At 38.9% G+C, this 24,608-nt stretch overlaps 1 protein-coding gene across 1 annotated transcript in view; it reads right to left on the reverse strand.

The window, feature by feature from the left end:
* ARHGAP6 (Rho GTPase activating protein 6) overlaps window positions 1-23,338 on the reverse strand; it is a 61,521-nt gene extending 38,183 nt beyond the window's left edge. Inside the window, exons 1-2 of the mRNA XM_010192899.1 lie at window positions 23,185-23,338; window positions 3,423-3,494 (exon numbers count right to left, since the gene is read on the reverse strand). Of these exons, the coding sequence (XP_010191201.1) occupies window positions 3,423-3,494; window positions 23,185-23,323 (211 nt within the window). The 5' untranslated portion in view covers window positions 23,324-23,338. The remainder of the gene's footprint in view (window positions 1-3,422; window positions 3,495-23,184) is intronic.
* Between the last annotated feature and the right edge of the window lie 1,270 nt (window positions 23,339-24,608).

Below are 24,608 nucleotides of genomic sequence, written 5' to 3' on the forward strand. Positions count from 1 at the left end.
TGGAAATAGGTTTCCCTGCTTCCCCTCCAACACCCTGTGGCCTGGTCTCACCATTTCCTTCTCACAATGGTGTAGCTGGACTATTTAAAAATAACCAAACAAACGCCAACTAGATCCCCAAAAGAAACAGAAGCAAGGCATTCCTTTTAGGTATGAGGACTAGGGACCAGCCTGGGTGGGTAAGTGTGTGCCCCCAGCCTTCTGTGTGAGCACAATCAAATCCACAGTGCAGAGTGTTTGTTTTGGACTAATTACCCAGAAATGGAAGACACTCTCTTTATAAAATGAATGGTAGAAAGGCCTGTTAAAAAACCACTATGGAATGGACCAGGATAATACTTCCAGCTCACTGTGATACACACACTGAGGAAGGTTAACTCTGACTTTGGGTGACACGGAGACCACTGTTCAGGGAAGGTGGTAGGGCTCAGCTGTGGTGTGAGCATGGTGGGCTCATCCTTATGAAGGCCACCAGCACAAGGCCTTACATTTTTGTTTCCAGAGCTAGCTTGTCACCTGAAAGCTGGACGATGCTGTCCCTCCTAACTCCTGGGGCGGGGGGAGATGCTGATGCTGCTGCTTCCCACAGGAAAACCATGACAGGCGACCAGCCCACATGGCACAATACAGTACCCTCCTGGTTGCTCATCCCCTCTGCCGTCATGGATTAAGAGTTTACTCAGTGAGTATCTGCAGTGAAGATGATTTTAAATATCTCAAAAGGGCAGAGAAGAGTATACCAGAAACATCCATGTAGAGAAACCCTGAGAAGCAGGGTGCCATATGCTGCTATCTTGGTTATTTTTGCCTAATGTTTGCTGTTGGCAACAGGTAAGAGCCAACATGGCTTTCTTTTCACTCTGCTGACACAGTGTGGTTGGGAACCTGACTTCTTCCAATTTCCTGGCTCTCCGTACCCTTACTGACCAAACCAATACCCCTGTCAATACAGATGTCCTGAAGGAAGGAAAGAAATACAGATTCTACTGTTTGAGTAGTGCTGGGGTATCCTCCCCTCAAGGGATGTTCCTATATTTTGTACATGGAGAGAGCATGTAACTCATCTCTATAAATAAGAAGGCAGAAGTGGAAGATGGGAGAAAGAGGATAAAGGCAAAAGGGTACATGTTTGAAATGCCTGAAGTTAAAAGGGGAGGGGGAAAAAAAAAGGAATTCAAATAAAGAGAATCAGCATAGCAATTTTTAAAAATGCTTGGGTATAGTTAACCAGAAGATACGAGCAATGCTGAAAAACAGGAAGTATATAAATATATAAAGGGATAAATAAGTAAAGTGCTGATTATTGCTGTGGGCAACTACTAAGCCCTAAATGGCCACATGAACTCAGAAAATCCATCAGAATAAAACCAGAAAGTATATCCCCAAAGCTACTAAATGAATGAAGTATAAACGCTATCATGCAAGGTGGACACACAAAAAAAATCCCCAAACAGAAATGTAATAGCAAAAAACAATATTATGTCTAAATGCTCAACCAATACTGTTGTGTAATTATCAGAAACAGAGGTCAGCTGAAATAAAATGAGGCTATAAGAAAATCACAAGAGTACAAGGCAATGTAAGAAAAGTTATTGTTTGAAAGATCTTTGGCAACCAAGAATTTAAAGGAATTAAGAGCAACTCCAGGTCAAGGATTTGTATGCATCACCTTGAGAAGCTATCACTTCTCAAGGCACTGCACCAAACAGGCACTAGAGGAGCTCTGGAAGTGCAATTGCAAAGATTCACCAGGTTTGGGTGACACAGCAAAATTTTGTCTTTGGTAAACTATCAAATAATTTTATTATTGCTAAAATTTGCTACTGCAATGAACAATGTGAGAATAAAAAGATAAAACTTACTTAAACTCTTAAAAGAGCTGTGAAGTAGAAAATTTCAACGCAGTCTACCAAAATCATGCTACCTTTATGGCAGGAAAGATAAAAGGTCTTAGTACACCAAAATTTGTGAGAGAAGGAACCTTTTAAAAAACCAAAGCAGTATATGGTTAGCAGAAGAGCACCCCACAGACCACTATGAAGATCAGTACCTGGCAAATGCACTGAAAAGCAGGGAAGGCTTTGCACAAAACTATGTTGCTTTGCACTTTTAACTGCATGGAGAACTATTGGGGGGAAAAAAACCAACAACCCAAAACAAACAAAAAAGGAAACTAAGCAACAAAATGACTGATTAACTACACTTTAACAAATGTAATGCACTGACAGGAACAGTACAAGATAGATTTTTTTTTCCACAAAGGTGGCTACAAAATCATTAAATCTCTTCCTTAAAGGCTCCTTCTGCAAGTGGGCTCAGTCCTACATCAAGTCATTCTCATAACAGATGAAAGATTTGGTACTCTCAGTGCAACAGGGGAGGTCACTGGATTTAGCAAAGAAAAAAAAGCGTCAAGGGGCTTTCTGTTTTAGGAGGAGTAATGCAAATATTTATCATAGCCATTTTTAAACCAAGAAAACAATAATCTCATACACTAAGTCACCAAACAAACAAAAACTAAAAGGAAAGCATTTTCTTCCTGACACATATTTCAAGTAACTTTGAAGTGGGCATGTTCATTTTTTCAATAGAACTTCATAATTCCATTCTTTTACCAAACAAGATTACAAGCCATAACATCAGAGTAACCAAATCACTTCTCTTGTTATAAATTTTTGTGCTTGTGTGCATGTTTGTGAAACTGGGGTACTAATTCTGAGTTTTACTATCACTTTTCCAGAACTTCTTTTCCAGAAGTGGACACAAAATTAGATGCACCATTACCCACTTGCAGAAAACTGCAATTTCAGAGGCACTTTTCAGGTCTCAATGTTTAAACTTAGCTCAAATAGCTGCAAATTACAGGTCAAGTCCAGTGGATTAGGACCCAGCCCATAAAGCTGATTAGTGTCCACACAAAAGAGTCCAACTGTATCTGTAAATCCACGTCACATAGAGCCTATTAAAACCCAACTGATCAGTAGCACTGAAGCATTTATATATTTTAAACAACGACTACTTTCCCAGGGCTAAAAAAAGAAAAGCAAACCAAGTGACTTGTTTGGGCAGGGCTGGATTCACATGTTTTGCAAATTGAAATAGAGTACAAATGCAGGTAAACAACTGGATCATGTTATCCAGACCACACTCTGCATTGGATGGTGAAAATGGGGAGAAAGAACAAGGATGAAAAGATGTAGTCTTTTAACTCCTCCTTTTCTCCTAGGAAATAAGTTTTCCATTGAAGAGATGTGGGTTATACTAGTGACAGACAGAAAAGATAAGACTTATTTCTAAACTTGGAAATAAATACGTAGGCAGTACATCAGCTTGGTTACATTCTCCTGCTCCATTTAAGACTAAAGAAATCTCATACGCAAAACTAAGATCCAGTCAGTAAATATGTACTTGTTTTACTTTACCTTTGTCTCTGTTCTTCTCCTTTCCTAATGAGTCCAGTTTCTTTCTTAATGATTTCTTCCTCTTTTGTCCATCTGTTAAGAAGGAAAAAAAAAGAAAATAAAAAGGAAGTAAGTGCAGTGAAAGATTGCTGAACAAACTGCTGCCCAAGCTGTAGGAACATGGAGTCAGATGGCCATGGCACTTGGAATCAGGAAGGGCAGGGCGTGGGGAACGTTTCAAAGGCTAGGGACTGTTGCAGTCTTTCAGCCCTAAGGACTGCTGCTTTGTTCACCCAAATACCAAAACAGTTGTACTGGGGAACCAAAATGTATTCCACTGCAGGCCCCTGGGACCATCTACATGTGAACCAGTCATACCAGTTGAGTGATAGCTGACCACCTTCACATGACCCATCCGATCTGAACTCACACTGAGAGTTTGCAGTTCGGTACAGCATGTCCAGATTGGCTCAGATGGATTAGTCTCAGAGAAATTATTGTTCTGACACCCTATATATCATCCAAGTTTTCACTAAGGTATTAAGGACCAAAGATTTTAAGCAAGAGCACAGGCAGGTTCATTCTTGAAACAATTATGTCAAAAGGTTGGCTATCGTTACTTCCTTCAGCAGCATCTTTTATAATGAAAAGTCAACAAAAATGCCTTTTATTTATTAGGTCTCAACAAATAACAGGGATTATAATGTGAACCTGCTTTAACTTGTACCTTCTGAATTTTTTAAGTTCCAAAGCAATATAAAGGGTCTAGCACAGGGACTAATACTAATGCTAACATAGGCACCACTCTAGCTAAAGGTTAATAAACACATCATTTTGCCCTTACTGGTTTTGTAATATGGCAAAAACTTAACAAAGAACACGTCGTATCTGTTTTTCACTCTCATGGTAAGAAGGTCACCAAATAACCTGCCTCAACACATTTTTCTAGTTATATAAGCCAGTGCCTTAAGTGATCTTTTACAGTAGGGAACATACCAAAAAGGAGCAATGTGGATCTTCATCAATTAACTCTCATCTTTGCAACTAGGGGCCATGAGAGAACACAAGCCATTTCCCCATAGTTTTCCCTCAACTCCTATTGAAAGCCATGCCCAGAACATTACTCAACAGACAGCTGGGCAAATTCTGACTTTTTCATAGACAGTACATGTCCTTTTACTTTAAAATTAACATTTGTTTTTACCTTATGTAACCATGGCTTGATCGACTCCTCTTGCACACTGCATTTATTTAGAGCATATTTGCTCCCAGCACTCACTTAACTACGATACTCAGTTCCTGCCTCTTGAGGTAGCTTGTCAACTGCTGTTAATGTTAATTCCCCTTTTTCCTCACCTGCTTCAGTAAGAATTCACCTCTCTGAAAGAAGGCTGACTGGAATGGATAAGGTATTCCAGAGGAGAGTTCAGCAATATAATAGTGGTAATTCATTGCCTGATACAGTCTATGATTAGGTTTTCCTTTTTTGTAGCCACATGACAAGTTTATAACTCAAAGTCATACTTTGATTGATTAATATGCCCAGACTTTTCACACTTTCTGACATTTCCATTTGGTAAGTCTGAGTTTATTACAGAAATTCTTCTTTAAGGTCTTGACAATACGAATAGTTGGTAGCCTGCTAACATACACCTGATAGCACTGCTCATTTTTATAGTGCTCCCTGCTACCATTGTGTTCTAGTTTTATAATTATTTTTCATGTTACAGATTCAAATTACTGCTTTACAGTAGCCTTTTGATAAATTAATTACATTTCTTTGGAGTCTTAGAGCCTTATTCTCCAAAGACCCATTTATTGATATTCTGACATTCCACTGAGGTCTACTGAGACATACAAATGAGAAGAAAAGTCAAAATCGGATGTAAAATATAATGTTTTACTATTATAATTACACAAATGCAACTTCTGGAGTGTCTTAGCGCTGCATAGTCAAATACAACAGAAATACATGAAAAAAAAATGAGCATTATTCAATATTGAACACAGGAATAAATGGCTGAATAAACTACTTCAATGCTTTCTTATGAATCTTACTGTTAATTCTTTCAACTCCAGCAGTGAATTAATTCCTCAGTAAATGGCAGGCTGAGCCAACACTTGAGCATTTGTCTCAGCAAACCTTGAATTTTAGGTACAAGTAATGCTTGGGCTCAGATAAATGTAAGAAGAAGGAAGTAGTGCTGGAGATGGACAAACCAGAAAATACAGATAAAGAGTATGTTTTATGCACAACAAAAGAGCTCACAGAGCAAGAGAGGAGACACAAACACCCTGGGCAAATGGGTGCAATTCCACTGAAGGCAGTGGGGCTGCAACCATTTACATTTACAATTTACCCCGTGGCAGGAGAAAAAGGGTTGCATATGAAAATAATAGAGGAGAATCTTAGTGAAAAGCTAAAGCTTACAAAATCTGCCAAGAGGTCAGTTCCAGTTCTCCTCCTTCTCAAAAGACATGATTAATTACAATCTATATTCTGTAAAAGTAAATACAATTTGAAATGATTGTTGATTTAGGTTACATCGGGCCTGAGGACTGCGAAAATATGTGCTTAAAATAATGTGCTTAAAGACTTGTGCAACTCTAGAAGTTTTATATCTCAAAAGAACCCAATTAATAACAATAATATTTAGTGCTTATTATCTGCAGTGTGTTTTGAGAATATAATTAATATCTGAATTATTCTTGGGAAACAGGCAAAGCATTATTACCATTGCATAAAACCTACTGTACATATTAACATTAATTAGCAAATATTTATGCAAAATAGTATTGTACCAGCCCAAAGTTATATTCTCATTGTGGTTTGGAAATGTTTAAAACACTAAATGATAAATGCTGTTGGGCTTTTATCCAACATCTCCTGTATATAATTATCACGTAATATCTTCTTTCTATAGATCAAGGAAGTACTGCTCCTCCAACAGATTCTACTCAAGAATATTAGCAAGACAAGAGAAGTACTCAAAAAAACCAGCTGTCAAAGTGAAGGAAACTATATTTATTTTTCTTTGTTAACCCATTCTGGTTTTTTCTGAAGAATACCTGTCCGAGCAGCTGTCCAGAGAAGTTGTTTCAAAAACGAACTTGGTTTGTTCAATACTTACTAATTTATATGTTCATTGTATTTTTCACTGCAATGCATACATCCTTCTCTGGGCATCTCTATATTAAGACTAGCATGATGAATATTTAAAAGACCAAGAGTCTAGAATCAAACTCCTGAGTGCAACTTAAATTGCTACGTGACCTGTTTTTCCAAAGTGGTGAGCACATCCAGGTTAAGTTAATGTCAAAAAGACGTTTCTATTTGAAAAATTAGGTCATCTTTTTAGGACTCCATCAGTGAAGAGAATTTACACTGATACACCAACTTTGGACACAGATTGAGGAGTTTGACTTCTGAGATTATTATTTTTTAAATTTTGGGTTAAGGTTGAAATTCACCTGCTGCGTCATCAGTGACACTATTAAATTAGCAGTTACACTCCCAAATCCCAGATTTTATATAGCCCATTCCAGGGCCTAAATTTCATTCTAAGTGAGACCATGGCTCTACAAACTAGGTAATAAGAAGCCATTTTCATGCTGAGGATATAAAATTTCAACTCTAGAAGTTAAAAAAGAAGAAAGAAAGAGAACTTTGTATATTTTTCTGACAGACTGCTCTGTTGCTTTGCACAAGACCACCTACCGACATCACATATGACTCAAAGAGAAGGAGTGCAGGCTGAATCCTGTTACTGTTATGTACTTCCAGTACTGCTTTACTAATTTTAAAGTTATGGAAATCAACAAGTCTATTTGATAGGTAGAAGATAAGCAGAAGCATGAGGTATAAGGAATTTGTTCAAGATAACACAGTTAGTGGCACACCTGAAGCTAACATTCAGGACCTCTTGGCCACCAGTTTCATATTACGTCACTTAATAGTCATTATACTGCAAAGTCCTAATCCAATATGTTTTTCATAATTGATATAACATGCAGGAAAAAGTACAACAGCATCTGAGCTTTCTAAGTCATTTTTATGACACTATTACAGTATTGGACTTCAGATCATGGAAAGTACCCTGGCAAAAAGCTTGAAGTGAACCTGTTACAAAAATATGATTCTTTAGCACTTTCTTTCCTTATACATAAGTTTGTGGATTATCTATCGGAATGGATGTTCCTTTTATGTTTCTTAAATGCAAGCACACTTTTCTGTTAATCAAAAACATTTATAATTTATAAACACATACAAAGACTTTAATCTAACTCAGTGGGTTTTTGACAAAAGAGATCTTCCACTGCTTATGGAAGTTACTAAGGAAAGAGAACTCCCCTCCCCACCTATTGCCAACCTTCTTTGCTTACAAGAATTGTGTTTCTTGTCCATTTACGGAAGAAAATTAATCATGTTCTACAATTAAGGGTTATTTTCACACAGTATAGAGAAGAGTTATGCAAGAGATGAATATCATACCCATAGCTCATTTATCAAAACAGAAATGGTTGAAAAAGTTGATACTCTGAGATTTCTAAAATACTTCTTCATAGTAGTTATATTCATGGCCATTTTCCCTTAATATGCATTAGTAATTTGATCTAATTGCATTTAAAGAAAATGATAAAAATAGAACACATATTCTAAAAGTGTAATCCATTCTGTCTTGAAAATTATGACCAATGGCACCACAAAGCACCAAGTCTGACTTCTCTTGAGGACTTGCTGGTTCACCTCACTCATCGAGCATGGCACAATTCACAAGTGCCAGCCTCCCACACTCGGCCTGTGAGCCATACATCGACCTACAGTCTCCCTTGCCTGAGCAATACTGCAAGTAATAGAGATTCTGCAGTCAGAAAACACCACTAATTTCTGTTGACAGAGCACAATAAAGACGAGACTGTGCTTCATTCACTAACAGATGCACCATGTGGCTGAAGTCACTTCTTCAGGTCACTACACAGAAAATTTGCTTCTGAATGCACACTTGGAGCTGCTCTACTGAAGAAGAGCATGCTGGTTTTACTTAGCCATGTCTGTGACTATAAATGTCCATGTTGAAATATTTATTTAGATTAACTTGTGGTTGAAATGCCCTGTCCCTACGCAGTAACTTCCAAAGCACTGCCAGTTGCCGCACAGATGGAAGGTAAATATTTTCAACCACAGAACAAGGAGCTACAGATTTTGGCACATAAAGCAATAGGAAAACAGAAGGGCTGAGCCTACAGGTAATTCTCATTACTCTCTTTCTCTCTTTCACCTCACCTTAGCAGTACACACACAAGAAGATCTCCATCAGTGATGCAGATTATTGTACTCCTTCAGAAGCCTTGGACTATCTCCCTGCTTCTCACATTGCTTCTCCTTATGGTCTGCGTTGCTCTCTTCTTTTTACTTTGACTTCAATCAGCACCTTTTTTGTTTGTCAGCCTGCAGCCGATGGAAGAAAAGTCGTATTCATTCAAGCACATCCCTCAGCTGCAGTTGTGACCTTCCAGGTGGCAGCCGTCTCACACATGCCCACCTCAGCCCATGGAGCCAGGTTTTGGCTGCCCGCAACAGGCAGTACAAACATACCTGGAGGCAGCTCCCCTCTTACGTGCTGCTTTTTCTGATGCAGCAAACAAGCTTCAGCATTTCCCCCTCCAGGAAGTTCCCACTGAATGCGTTTACAGCAGAAGAAACAGTGTGAAAAGGGCAGAGCTGGAGTCAAAGCCTGTTCTTCAGGCTCTTAAGTCGCTTTGGTAACCTGCAGCTAGTGAATTTACTTTGGATATAGGCTTCAATCTCTGTATTGTTAAAATGAAACATGGAGAAATTAAAAAGTCCAGATGTGCAGATTGAAATGATGCAGCTGCTGGAAGTTTAAAACCTGCATTATACACAAGTTTTTACTGTGGAACAGTAAGAATTCAGACATACTGGTAAATGGATTAAGTTATTTCTCTAGGAATATTCAAATAGAATCACAGAATGGTTTGGGTTGGAAGAGACCTTAAAGCTCATCCAGTTCAACCCCCTGCCATGGGCAGGGACACCTCCCGCCAGACCAGGTTGCCCAAAGCCCTGTCCAACCTGGTCTTGAACACTTCCAGGGAGGGGGCACCCACAACTTCCCTGGGCAACCTATGCCAGTGTCTCACCACCCTCACACTAAAGAATTTCTTCCTAATATCTAGTCTAAATCTACCCTCTTCCAGTTTAAAACCATTCCCTCTCATCCTATCACTACCTGCCCTGGTAAAAAGTCCCTCCCCAGCTTTCTTATATGTTGCCATGGAACCTGCTTCGAAGTCAAACCTGCTGCAAATTTCATCTGCTTCCAAAGAAAACTGCACCCCTACAGGGACCTAAGTTTTAGTAGTCACATAACAGTTTACAAATAAACCTATGTGATTTCAATAAAAATTTTAAAAGAGAAAATACAACTAAAAACCCTCCATAATTTGCTTGCAAGCTATTTATAGATTTTTGATGCTGCACATCTATTCTAAAGGCAAAGGTGATATACCTATCTACACCAGCTGAGCATATTTTCAGTAGACTGTCCTGTCTTATAGGAAAATACATTTAAAAAGTGTAGTTCAAAACTAGAATCAAATCTGACAGATTAAAAAAAAAAGCAGTATTTCTATTGAGCCCTATTCTCAAGTCTATTTCTACCAGAAGGAGTCATGTCTCAACTTGCTAAACAAAATATATAACGTGTTGGAAAAGAGCAGGATACAGATAAAGACTGTAACAAGATAGGTATGAACCTTTCTTCACAAAAAACAGCTTACTTTGGGCACTGCTTTTGCATCTGGACTCTAGACTAGAGATAATTGTGTTTGAAAAGTTGAAAGAAAATATTTTCAGCTATTTTAGTATTATTGGAGTGAAAAAATACATAATTTTGCATCATTTTAAATACTTCTTTACTTACCAATACATTTAAAATGGCTGTATGACATGAACTCTGAGCAACAAGATATTCAGTGAGTTCTATAGAGGAAATGAAAAATCAGAACATTAAACTATAATTGTTCTGGAGCTTACTGGTATTTGTTAAACCTTTAGCTGGACCTAAGGAAACTAACTCATTTTGACATGAAAATAAACAGTTGCTCAAACCTTTATTTTATGCTAGGATGAGGGAAACTGCTGCTGCTGCCATATATAGAAGAGAAGATGGAAATAACTTACTCAGACGAGCATGCAAAGCTACCTGGCAGCCTTCAGAGGATTACAAAGGAAGGGTCAAATGCCCTTGTATGTCCTTCTATGGCTGTCACTGGAAAGCAGCAAAAAGCAGGTGAATCCGTGGAAAGGGAGAACAGATAAAAATGCAGGATGCCAGGAATGACTTCTCTGTGCATAAACAGTCAGATTCTCAACAAATATACAAATATACAAAGCTCTGCTTGCTTCAGTGCCTACATTAGCACAGGATTTCTTATGTCTTATAAAGTACCAAATCATAGTAGTCTAATAAAATACTTTAAAAAAAACCCAAAAAACCAAACAAAACAGAGAATAGGCCAAAGGATAACTTGCTACACATCTTTCTCTAGGAAGGTCTTTTGATGAAGCACATGCCTTGTGTCAATACTGGAAGTAAAAAATGTCTCCAGGTATACTGAAATTAGAGGGAACCTCTCCTTCTATAATTCAGGGCCATATTTGCTACACGGAGACTGATGGTTATATTCACATAACAGTAATGTGAAGTAGCAGGTGCAAGATAAAATATAGACACTGTATTTTTTCACATTGTAACCATATCTGTAGTGTGACTGGAGTTTTCATAAACTTAAAAGGTAGGTAAGTTCCTAACTTAAACAGACTGTGGTACATCAGAGACTTTGCTGCTGCCTTTCTCTCTACATGGAAAGCATTCAGAAACCACGATGATGGACACAGGTTTAAAAGCTTTGAGAAAGACTGAAAACCATCCCCTTCTTGGAGTGCTTTCACAACTGTCAGTAAAATAGATCAAAAAACGGTCTACTCTACTACACTGAAACAATTACAGTAAAAGAAAATATTTTAGCTGTGCTAAAAAAAAATAAAATCAAAACACCAAACCCAAAACAAACAACAGCTTTGATGTTGTAGTTTAAGATAGGAAAAATACAAATAACAGCTCTAAAACTGCCTTCAGTCCACTGGAGGCAGGGAATAATTGACTGTGTCCTGGTTATCAGTAACCTAAATAGAAAGTTATTTTATAGAAAGTTATTTTATAATATGGAGGAGGGAGAGTAGTTTGATGCCATTCCTCGTCAAAGTGATAAGAAGGAGAATAACCTTTAATACTCACAGTATAGGGGCAGACCAGACATTAAACTGCCAGCATTTAGCTAGCATTGATCTTTTTGTGCTGGCTTGCACAGCTGTACTGACAGCTGGCTTGCACAGCTGTACTGACAGGTGGAGCAGCAACCTGTTTCATTGCATTTCCCTTAGAGCCTTCCCTGAGGTTGCTTTCGGTGTGAGCACAGGTCGAGTTCTTTAAACAAAGATGAAATCTCATTACTCCACTCTCTGGAATTCAGGGCACCCCCTTGTGGTCACTAAAGTGGTTTGGGGCATCCAGGTCCCCACTATCTTCTGACCATTGCTTTGCTGCTTCACATCAGTCTTGCCTCAGACTCTCAACTTAAAGAAGGAGCTGTGCAAGAAAATAAAAAGACCTTCATCACTTGCTCCATCCAGGACTAACTAAACCAGTCCACAATACTCTTGATTAGAGCCTTGATAAAGAAATTAAATGAGAGGGGAGCAAGGAACTGAAATCAAGGTGCAGAAGGTCTCTCACTGGACAGGCTGGTGGCCCCAGTAACTGAGATGCTATACCTTCAAAAAATGACCAGAGGATCTTCTTTCTAATCATGCTTCATTGTAATAATTATTTGTCCTCTGTATCATTAACCTTCTAGCTTGCATACCTTTTTATTAATAAAAGGAACAGGTGTTGAAAATGTAAACACCATAGATAACAGCACAATGAGCTCTGCAGAGAACACTTGGGCTTACTTCCTGCACAGAAATGGTCACGTAGACATTTGTCTATTCTTAAAAACCTTCAGACTCCATTAAATCTCAAGGCAGACTTTTCAGTATAAAAGCCAAACACAAAGATATATACAGAGTACTGCAGCTCTGATAAAATAAATCTATCTATAGTCAAATCTTATCTTTCCCAACCAGTATTCAGAGACATAGACTTTTCACACCAACCACAGTAACTCCACTGAAACCATGCCTTTGAAGAAACTTCAGAAACTAACTCTTCTACCTAAGGCACAAAGAAATCTTCATCAGAAACACTTTCCTCATACACTTTTGAAAGGAGCAATATGCATAAGATAACAAATAAATCTGATTTTCAACTGTAATTTTTAAAATATGTATACCAGAAGAACACACGTGTTAAAGCAAAGCTCTGCCAAAGGCAGGTAGAGCATGAAAATTAGTAGGCTGCAATGTCAGTATTCTTAATAAAGGTTCAAAAGCTTCTCACATGAGATGTATTTACTGCTATTTATTTTTTGGCTTTAAATTGTAATAAAGAACAAAATCTTAAGTCACTATAGAATCACCACAACCTTGCGTGGATTAGTTGCAAAGCATAGGACAGCCTAGCTGAGTGTTCAGAACCAAAGGGCTGGTACTACATCAAGCACTAAAGGCAGATTTGGCAGAACACAATCAAGAATACCTCTGCTACACGAGTGTCCTTGCAAAGGTTTAGAGAACAAACAAAAAGAATCAAATATACTGAGAGCCACTGTATGTCCATTTTCCTTTCTAACACTGGTTCGCTCAGGCTGTTCGCCTGAACTTTTCAGTACAGCCAATGGTCACGAGTAACATTTTAAAATGGAAGCTGAGATTTCCATGTGGCACACTAATACAGACAAAATACCGAATGTATTTATATATACTTATAGTCAGTAGCTATTTGAAGTGTACTATTAAAGAAATTAGATTAGATAGGATTTTTTTTATGCCTCAGAAGTAATTTCTAAGCTCAGTGGTACTTCACATCAAATGTATGCATGCAGCAGTTTCTGGATCTGAATTTATAAGAGTAGCACTCTAAACCCACAACAGTCAGCATCTAAATAAGCAACTGCTCTAATAATGAAGACTGCTGGTCATGATTCCATCTCCATTAATTATGTCTCATTGAAATGTGGATCATGGCCTTTCCCTATTTATCTTTGGAGTTCCAGCAAGATCTCTTCCCTTCACTGTGATACTCACTGGAAGCCTCCTGCCATTTCAGCATTGCATTGAAACGTTCCTTCAACATCCACCTCTGTCCCCAATCCCTTCCTCCACCTTCAGAAAGCACACCTATGCAACAGGTAGATTCTCAGATGTTACGCAAATCTTTCTTTTAAAGGTCTTGTGTTATACACTAATTTTTCCATGTTTACATTAATGGTGCCATTGATTTCACCAAGAAGCCTGGCATCTTCTACTTCTGTTCTGTGTTCATGTAGCACTGAACCAAACACATGCAGCTTCTCGATCAATGCTCCTAGCTATCTACTGAAAGACAAACCAGTTATTAAAAAGACAAACTTATTTTGCTTGTAGTGAGTTCTGTAGTGAGCAAAATTGTTTGGTTTTAAAACTATTAGCTTGTCTCTGACAGACTGGATATGCTGAATAAAGTTTTCCTGAAGTAAACAGACATGTAAAACCTGCTATGTGGTATCAGAAAATCTCAGAAATCACTTTGCTGAGCAGTAGAGTCTTTTATAAAAAAACATGCCTTATAATAAAATTTTAAAATGGAACAGATCACTAAAAACTTAAAGTTTTGAAGACAACTTATTTCCCCCATTCTACCATTAGAAAAATTATGTCCCTGCAAGCTTCATTTATTTCCATTTTGCTCTTGTCTCAGTGGTGGCAAAAAGTCAAAACTGAAAAAAAAAATTCAAAGGAAATTTCTGTAAACTTCCCCAACTTTTTTTTTTTTTGGCTTGTTTATCTCCCTGCCTGGAAAACCTCCTGTCACCTTCATTTTGACAAACTCCTGTGTAGCAGAGTGCAAGGATGAGTGCTCCCATAATCTCTACCCTGCACCAGCTGGGACTTCTCCTAGCTTAAAACATTAAGTCCATTTTATTTTCTTTTCTCCAGATGGAGACATATTGTTTTTATTTTCCCAGGAGGAAAAAAAAATCCTCAGAAAAATCCATGTTTCCATGGAAAATTTGAACTGGGGGGGCAGGGGGGAAGCTTCCTTCTAAAAATCAGCAAGACAGACATTTTTCTCACTGACCAAGTCTGATATAGCAAGTCTGATACAGTATATCCAAGATTTACTAATGCAGTGCAAAGGAGCAGAATCTAGCTCACAGTCTTGCTTGCCTTTAATATAATCTTCACGAAAACTGCTATATTGAAATAAAATCCATGGACTCACAGGATCATGTTAGAAATAGTACTTATATGGAAGAATTGGCAGAGGGGCGTATTAAGAGGGTTGGTAATAAACCCCTTCATTTGAAAGACATATTGATGGCAACTCAAAAGCATCCAGTCTGTAATCCCATAGCTCCACAAAGTATAGGCTACAGTTTACTTAGATGATTTCCACTGTTATAACAGCCTATAAAGTATGTAACATGGGCAGTGATTAAAAACAATGAGCAGCTTGGAGCCTTCACAAAAATGCAAGTCCAGATAAAAATCATAGTCACTCTCGGTGTTAAGGAAAATGGATAAGGAAATACAATGATGAGTAATGTAAGCAAAAAACAGATCCAAAATAAACAAAAAGCAGAGAACACATAACTCTTAATTCCCATTTTTATTCAGAGCTTAACTGGAATGTACTGGGGGCAAAGTGCACCAATGGACAAGAAAAATTCAGAAAGCCCAACTATGTATGTTTGATTCCACGTCAGAGATGAGGTTGTCTCAGCGTTCCATCTGTAATCACGCACTTATCCGGCCCTGCTCCTTCAAATTCACCTTATTAAAGCAACTTGTAGAGGAGACTAATGCTTGCTTCATGTGAGCAGATGCTCAGCATCACATACCAGGTGGACCAGGCTACAAAACTGGCATATAAAAATGTACAGCAGCACATGTTCAAGCAGCATAAGCAATATTTTCCCTTAAATGACTGAGCCTGCATTTAGGTCTCTAAATCCAACATTAGATCACATTCATTATAACTAATAGATCTAGCAGTAAAATTAAGGATTACCTTCTCTCTTCCCAAATGTCCCAGTAAGTCTAAAAAAATAAATTCCCTCAGCAAGTGGAACACTTGCTGTAATTGCTGAAACTACTGTGTATGACCTAGTTGCTGTTAAGGATAACCAATTGTGTGGATATACATTCTTGTCATCAGCACAGTAAACAATCACTTTAGTAAAGGCAGTTAATCTCGTTCATTACATTTGGTACACTTGCTAAAATACCTGGGTAGCATGTTTATTGTCAGTTCTGGTAAGTGAAGACAAATTCTGCGCCTCACCCTTTAGATTTTCACTCCAGAATATTTGAGAAACATTAAAACAAACCCAAAGTTACAAAGTAAATGTACGCAACACTTGTACCAAAGAGTAAATATACTTTGGTATGTGGTCCATGTTCAAACCAAAACACTACATCAGTGTAATGTCACAGTTGTGACCCAAGGCAACAAAAGCAAGATAATTCATCAGAAGAGGACACCCTGCGCTTGGCCCAACCTACTGCATGTACTGCAGTCTGCTGCATCTGATCTGTTAACAGTCCTGGGCTAATGCATAACCTCAGCATTCAGTCTTCAATACATCAATCTCATACTTTGAAGTGAGATTGGAATAAAGATATTTTCCCAAGGCGATTTAAGTTATGGGCCTGAATTCTTGTGCTAACATTCTTCCTACAAAAAATGAAGTTTGGTAGCATCCCTGTAAAACTTTAATGAAACATGGATTAACTCTAGGATTCATTATTCCCCTTGCTGACTCAAATTCTACTCCATTCACATTAAATCAATATTTTCAAACGTTAATAGGAGAATTCAGCATAAATTTTCATTCCTTTTCCCTTTTTTCGAGAATAAAAGAGAACACCTTTTTCTAAGCAGTTTTCCTCTACCTCAATGCCTCATAAGTGACTAGTCCTACAACTTTCTTCATTCCAAGGACCATTTCTGACTCTTAGTCTTTCTAAGTCTTTCAGTATCCTCACTTTTCCCATCTTCAAGAGTCCCTTTGGATGTCCACTTAAGTATGAAGATTAGGCTATCAAGAGGCCTCATCAATTCTGCAAGCTTAAACTGATAGATCTGCTGATACTACCTTAAGCTGATAAATCTACTAAACTAAGATTAAACACAGCTATAAACTGATCCACAACTTGAGCCCATATTCTTAATATGGGATTCAGGCAACATTGCAATCCACAAATCAGCAGGGCAGGCAGCAGCTCTCTCCTAAAAGCAGAAGGTCTTTTGATTTGTGGAAACTTTCTGGAACTGAGGGGCAATGATCACATCAGCTATGCCTCATCCTGCTGGTCATCCCTTCCTATGAAAAGCCCCTCAGTGGTTAACCCATCTCTACACTGAAGGCACAGGTCTCAGGTCTCCCTCACTGTTCCCTTTTCCTCGCCCACCCAGAGCCCCTTGTCTTGTGCTGAGACTTTACGTTCTGGAGGCCAAAAGCACTGCACAGTGGTCTGCATCAAGACAGAGCCCTGATTCATAGCTGGAGCTCTAACATGAGTCCACAGGTCCAATAGCAACGACCACCCTTCAGCAGAAAAATAAACATGCCTCTCTCTTTATTTTTTATTATCAGCCCCTGAAAGACACTTCTTTCCAGCAGGCAATTTCAAACATGCAGCTGCAATATTCAACTGCAGCTGTAATATTCAATTGCAGCTGTAAAACAATAGTCTCCAGGCTGATATATGTATGAAAAAGTTTCACAACTTTTGTTTGATATCTTAATGAGCAATCATAGGCTGCCTCAACCTTGTCAAAACAAATCAAAACAAAGATACACACAAGTAGATACACACTTCATGTGCCTACTTTTTCTCTTTGGTGTCTGAATTCAGTTTGAAGTTTGAGTTGTACTGTGTGGGCAATGGCAATACACATGGCTTTACAATATCTTGCTAATTTAGCCTGGTAACTCCCAGAAGCACCATTGTGGTCAGACAATTAAAAAGGTGGGAAGAAGGAAAAATGAGACCAGTTTGGCCTGCGTGCTCTTGGTTACTATGCTTGAACCACTGCACAGCCACTGCTTGAGAAGAACTGGTACCTATCAATATAATTACCTCCCTACTGTTTTTTTTCTTCCTACAGTAGTTGAGACTGCAAGGCAGGCAGCTTATGCTCCCAAAGTGGGAGGCAGCATATGAGTCAATAACAAATTATCTACCCACAAAAAGCAAAATAAATAATCACAAGTGGTAACATGTAGCATGCTTTTACAATACAAATGTAAAGCCTCTGAACAGGGTAAGGAAATTTTGTGTAAAAGAAGACAATCTTATCTACTTCTTCCCCCTCAACGATTAAGATTCCTTTCTTCCTCACTGGACCAATGACTTTGCCCCCTGTTCCCAAGGGGTGCCTATTGACGCCCTGTCCCAGCCCTAGTAGCCCAGGTTGGGCAGGAGTAAGTGAAATGTTTTCTTCTAAACGCAAAGCCATCTTGGGCAGTGCTGTGGTAGCAAGCACTATTGGCAACACCTCTGCTTTATAAAAGTAAAAACATCCCCATAAAGAGTAGCAATACAGCTGTATTCTGGTGCTTGTCTAGAAATCCCTCCAGATTTTTCTGTAACTTTTCAAAGAAATGCAATGGACGAATATCACATATACTTCTGAGTAGTCAACAGCACTTACTAAATTGTTTTCCCAGGCCCAACTTCAGGCATCAGTGCTTCCCCTTTATCAAGAAGACCATCTGTATTTGGCTATGGAAGATGAACAAGGAAGGAGGATGGAAACTCCCTGGGGGAAATTCCTAGCCCACAAGACTTCTACGTGCTCATAACTCTAAGTCCTCTGCTAGCCACAACCCTTCCCCAGAGCTTTGGATATTACACTTGGTGTGATAACAGCACATGAGTTTTCTATTTAGCTGCACTGATACATACATGACATGCTGGATTGTAATTGCACTAATAATGCAATTTACCTAACTATACTGAGACGCTTACTGTGCAATAATATTGCCTGTGTGGCTACAGCATGAAACAATATTACCAATGACAAATAACTGAGCAACTTTTGGCACTGTAAGAGATTTATTCTTGTGAATATATCAACTGTGTTCCATCATTCTTTGTTGACACTATGAAGAAAACACATCCTGCTTATGCTGTCACAAGGGACAAAACAATGACAAATAAGAAAATTTGTAAAACACAAAACATTGTTGATATATGGTAATTTGAATGTGGCTTTTTCTTTACAGAAAGGTTAATCAGTTGTCTCAGAAGTCAAAAACTTGCTGTTGAGAACATCAGAAGCAAAGACGTCACTTCTATTCAAACCACTGGAGATATTGGCCAAATCTGTGCCTGTCTTTACACAAGAAAACAAGTACATGAGAAAACATACATTGCTTTTATGTTTTTGCTCTATTGAGATCAAAATAAGTTCCTCAGTACCATGAGCATCAACATCAGGAAAGGACATGACTCAAATGAAGAGCAAGGATTTCACCCAACCTATAGTAATAACAAAGATAGCTGGACTCAGCAGACAGTGGTTATCACACCACTATAATGACAGCAGCACTTCAATCTGTAGAGTTACCTAGGTCAAAGAAAAAAAAAAAGCAAATAGACAAAAATACAAACTTCTAAATATTTGCTGAGCATCCAGTTTGGTCCTTATTTTTCACTGAGATACACTGCCATTTAGCATGAGCCACTGTTTACAAGTCTTTGGTCAGCTTATAGTCTGAAGAGGTCAATCACATGCTAAATCACTTCTAAGCCAATTTAAAATAATACTTTCGGGGACTTTCATGGGATGATCAAGCTTTCAGTAACAATTCAGATACAGCACGTCTACTTGTCTGAACTCTGGTAGTACCTACATATTTTTCCCACCTCTCTGATAGATATTTCCCCAGTTTTCACAACAACCAAGTCAGTACCTATAGATGCCTCAGAATATAGGCCATGGAGATTCAACAGTTTGCACATAGTATTTATTTTCTAGTGATCCTCTCATCATCTCTTTTTCCATGGCTGTATTTTTGCAAGTTTCATCACTTCCTAATTATCCATATTTTTCCACCTTACTTATCTTCTTACCAAGTAATCACAAAAAGCAGCTCAGCCATTTCTGTTTGCATGTCCCCCTGGTAAATGCACACCTACTTAAGCAATATTCAGAACTAGTATCAACCCGCTCCCTAATTTATCCTCTCTCTCCACAACTCCTCAGCCCCGCTGCAAAGTTGGGAAGACAGCAGTGCATCCAGTTGGGTGCTGGTGAGAGTCTGAGCAGTCACGGTCTCTTCTTGAATAGAAGAGGTGAAAACTGCAACTGTGACCCCTGACTCCCAAATCCTATTCAAGTCCCTACCGACAGGTTCATATTGTACCTTAAAACCTAAGCAGATGCTTGAGGAGCTGAGTTAGGGTTGGAGCCCTAATTCCTCATTTGCTCTAAGTGATAAATCCCTGCAGTGCCTACCAGTGCTCCCAAACACAGGCTCAGTGAAGTGGGACAGGACTGTGAAGAAGAGGAGAGTTATAACTCTGTGTGACCTAGTCTAGGTGATCCTGTTCTGGCAGGGGGGTTGGACTGGATGGTCTTTCAAAGTCCCTTCCAACTCCTAATATTCTGTGATTCTGTGATAACCATGAGGTATTTGGGAAACTGATCCAATCAAACCTCATTCAATACCTCCTCTGCTCAAGAGATACCTGGAGCCTGTGAAAAGAAGAAAATGAACTCTTCCTGCTTTGAACCCAGTTTTACTTTGAAAAAGCTACCTGATTTGAGTTACCATATAAAGACATGCTGTAAAAGGTTCATTTTTCTCACAACTTGCATACAAGGGCACACACAATTGGAAAGTCATCAAAATGTAAGCACACCTAAAATTAATTTCATCATAGGTTTGTTGTTTTTTTTTTCCTCCTATTATAAAGAGAAAACTGACTTCCCTGAAATGAGAAAAACAAAATATATTCTAAACAGCAACTGTAAAGAAGTGTCACCAGGATTGTACTCTTATGCCATACAGAATGTCAGACAGCAAATTAAAAATCTTCCACTGAGTAACTGCATTAGTAGAGAAACTGTGTAATGCTCTGCTCAAAAATGATAGCCTCTTGCAACTTAACACATTAACCCAGTGAGAGGATAAATGGTTCTCGGTCTAGTTTCTGGTGGCAGATGGGTGAGTGACAGAGGAGCTGAGAAAGATGTTGATTACAGAAAGACAGGTATGAGGCAGAAAAACAAGAGAACAAGAAACAAACTAGAAGCATCTCTGTCATATGTATAAAAATAGTAATTTTTGATGAATTTGGATTCATTCTAATTGCCTACTGCAGTGTAATCATAGCATATTTTAAATGACACGCTGGTTAAATAAATTCCTGTGGGAGGCGATCCCTTCTCTGTGACCACGGGATATTTAACTACAAGATGTCAGTAATGTTTCATTAATGGTAATGGCTGCAACACAGCAGAGGAGAGGGATTACATATGAGGTAGTACATTCTACACATTCCTCTACAAGTGTGGGAATAGCCAGATGTGCCCTAAAAGTGCTAACTGAGCTGCACTAAAGGAACTGCACTTGCTGTGACAAAGTGGGCTTCTGAGCATGGAAGGACTGAAACATTATGAAGAAGAAACCAATACTGGCATAACTGTGATTGTAAGGATAAGGCAGATGATTCCGCACTCTGACTTAACATCCAGGCAAGCATGTTTGGCTTATATGAACACTCTTTAGTTAAGAACAATGAATTTTTACTTTCTACCATATCTGTGCCAGTAAATGCAATTACTCAAATGTCTGCAGGAAGCAAACGCCCAGCAGGCACGAGCATGTTCTCACGTCAGACATTCTCAAGTTCTGAAAAACACTCAAAAACCCACAAAGAATCTCAACTTCTAAAACTGCTTTCTGTATTTTTCTAATACATAGATTACCCCACTAATCTCTGCTCCTGAGTATTTTCATGAAGCATTCTCTGAAGTAGAAGCCATAAAGCACATTGTTCTATGCCTGGATCTCTCCAGACCTAGAGAGAGCTCCCCCAGCTCTACACATAAGTTTTACTTTTTTTTAAAAAAAAAAGAGAAAATGTTTAACAGCCTTCAGTCTGTTTTTAACTTGAGGCACAAATGTTGTGATGGAGTTTTATGTTATTTGTATTCCTGCATGCCCAGAGTGCCTGAGCCCATTTTCATATTGATGGAGCATTTTTTGAGGGATCAGGGGAGCTGTGGTGGGGCTTGAAGAAGTTGATCCTATCCATCTCACTATGATCTGGTACTCTGCTGTCATTGCTAAGTTGGGCTTTGTTGTTTTTGGCAGAAGTTTTCTGCAGATCCTAAAAAGCTGATGAACACCCAGGCTGATGTCTTTCAGATTCACTGTACAGGACAAGGGGCAATGGGTGCAAGCTGGAACATAGGAGGTTCAATCTGAATATGAGGAAAATTTTTTTTACTGTAAGGGTGACAGAGCACTGGACCAGGCTGCCCAGAGAGGTTGTGGAGTCTCCTTCTCTGGAGACATTCAAAACCCGCCTGGATGCATTCCTGTGTGACTTGGTCTAGGTGATCCTGCTCTGGCAGAGGGTTGGACTGGATGATCTTTCGAGGTCCCTTGCAACTCCTAAGATTCTGTGATTCTGTACATTTGTTCTTCTCCACATCATTATTTTCATTAACTAGACAACTTGTTTCTGCTTAACTTTGATTCAATCAAAAATTGGTGCTGTGGCATCCCCGTGTATGCACTGCCACACAGCACCTTTGCTCATAGCCAAAGGTGAGAATTCAGCGGTCCCTGACTTGCAGATTATAGTGTCATAGCCAACAGCTGTCTTTGCTAGGCTTGATCTCCAGCCTACAGGAAATTATGGAAACTTTTGCATTAGTTTTAGTGAGGTTTAGATCTCTTCCACAGTAACTTAAGCTCAGGTCTGCTACGTGCACGTATCCTGCATCGGGATTCTGATAAATGAGCTGCTCCTTTTCAGTTAAGTCTTCTGTTCCTTACGAGTTCAATGTTTTATGCCAAAAATTGACCTGTTTTCCAGGCGACAACCGTGACTGCCTTTAGAAAAACTTGGGAAAACATCATTTTATTTGATGCAGATGTCTTCACTTTCTGTCTAAACTAGCGATACCTGGCTTCCTCCAGAGCCAATTCAATAACGAGTGAAAAAGCCACTTCTATGACATGGTGTATCTGACCTACATAGATATGTACTTTTGAATGTCAGGAAGGGTAAGAGAAGCCTTTTTCTCTCAACGTTGAGTATCAAGATCCTAGCATGAAAAGGTCTGATTTGGATTATCTACCCTGTAGACATCTGTCCTTGATCAGAAGATCCCGCTCCAGGTGGCCTGAATTGGACACAGTAGACAAACAACTTTACTAGTCATTTTTACATAGTTACTGTGTTTAAGCAAAAATGAAATAGACTACAATGTCTGTGGAATAAACAATCTAGTGTTTTCTCCTTTTTATTGCTGTGATACAAAGTCAGTGGCTTAGCAATCTAAACAGAGACAGTTTATCAAGCCCTTACCTTTGGGGATAGTAATCTGACAGCCCAGGTCACAGTCCTGCTGCAACTGATAAAAAGCCACTTCCTGCAGCCGAGCACGCTCCAGCTCTGAGAGGCTTTGAACGGGAACTGACTTCAGCCGAACGCTGCGCCCTGACATGCTGTTCCAAGTGAAATCACCCTACAGGAAATCAAATGGAAAAAATATGAAGCATCATATGGTATGCACGGTTTAATAAACAGAACCATCTCTTTTACTGCTAGGAAAAACAACTCAGGTCCTCTTTTCTAAAAGGCCATTTTCTTGGACATCTCTAACCTTTCAAATATCTTTGTTTTTCTAAGAGCAGCATTCCTTAAAAGGAGTACAGACACACAAAACAAAAAGTCAATTCTGTCTGAAGCCATTTAATCAAGTATTGTTGCAAAAACATTAGGATTCCAGTAACCAAAGCACAGAGCGGGGGGGGGGAGAGAGAGAAAGAAAAAAGACCTTGTCTGCTTTGCCCAATTTGCTTTCTTCGTACAGTACTCGGTTGTCATTTCATTCCCTTCCCTGCACATTCAGTCAGACACGAGGACGTCCACAGGTCTGTGGACAACACGCATCTTCTTTCCCTCGACTTGCTAATCCCACTCCACCAGGCTGTACATGAGCAGAGCCTCTTCTGTTTTCTGACACATCCCACCCCCTCCTTATGATTATATTGTGTTTAGACCACGATTGATTAAAGGACAAGTTGTTTCATGTTTTTGAAAAGCCATAATAACAACGTATGTGTTCAAATTTATACAGGAAAACAACATGAGAGATGCTACATCTACGTAAGGTACCAATTATGCTTGGAAAGCAAATAAAAAGCTTTAGCTGTTCTATCTCCCACCTGCGATAACATATACAAAAAGCTATTCTCTTAGCTAGTATTTAGCTTGGGTGAGAGAAGTAATCATCAGTCAAAGAGGAGTGGAAGCACACAGGCAAGCTTAAAGGCTGAAGTTAACTTCACGCAAGAACTTCAGGATTCATCACAGCATCACCAAAGAGCGCATTTTAGCACTACGGGGTGGGGGAAATTGCTTTTTGTTCTAACCAGGTTAAAAACAAACATCAAACTTGTCAGTAGGTATAACCTGATGCAGCTGCAGATACTGGAAAAAACTCTGATGTACATCAGCTGACCTGTAAAGACAGATCCACCAGCCTACCTTTCATCAACACACAGCAGACTTACAATTAAGACTATTGAAATTTGTTTCTGCATTTTTTCATCCCTTCTTGCTCTTCTAGAGCCTTTCTGTTGATTAACTAGATTTAGTAATCTCAGACTAAAGGCTTGCACAGTGACACAAGCTGACTAGCTTAACTTCAGCAAAACCAAAGCAGCAAAAGTCATGTAAACCTTATTTGCAAAACTGCAAGTAAACGTTTACATTTTTAAAAAAGC

The sequence above is a fragment of the Mesitornis unicolor genome, unplaced genomic scaffold, assembly GCF_000695765.1.
Source record: "Mesitornis unicolor isolate BGI_N332 unplaced genomic scaffold, ASM69576v1 scaffold19229, whole genome shotgun sequence".
Taxonomy (NCBI): Eukaryota; Metazoa; Chordata; class Aves; order Mesitornithiformes; family Mesitornithidae; genus Mesitornis; species Mesitornis unicolor.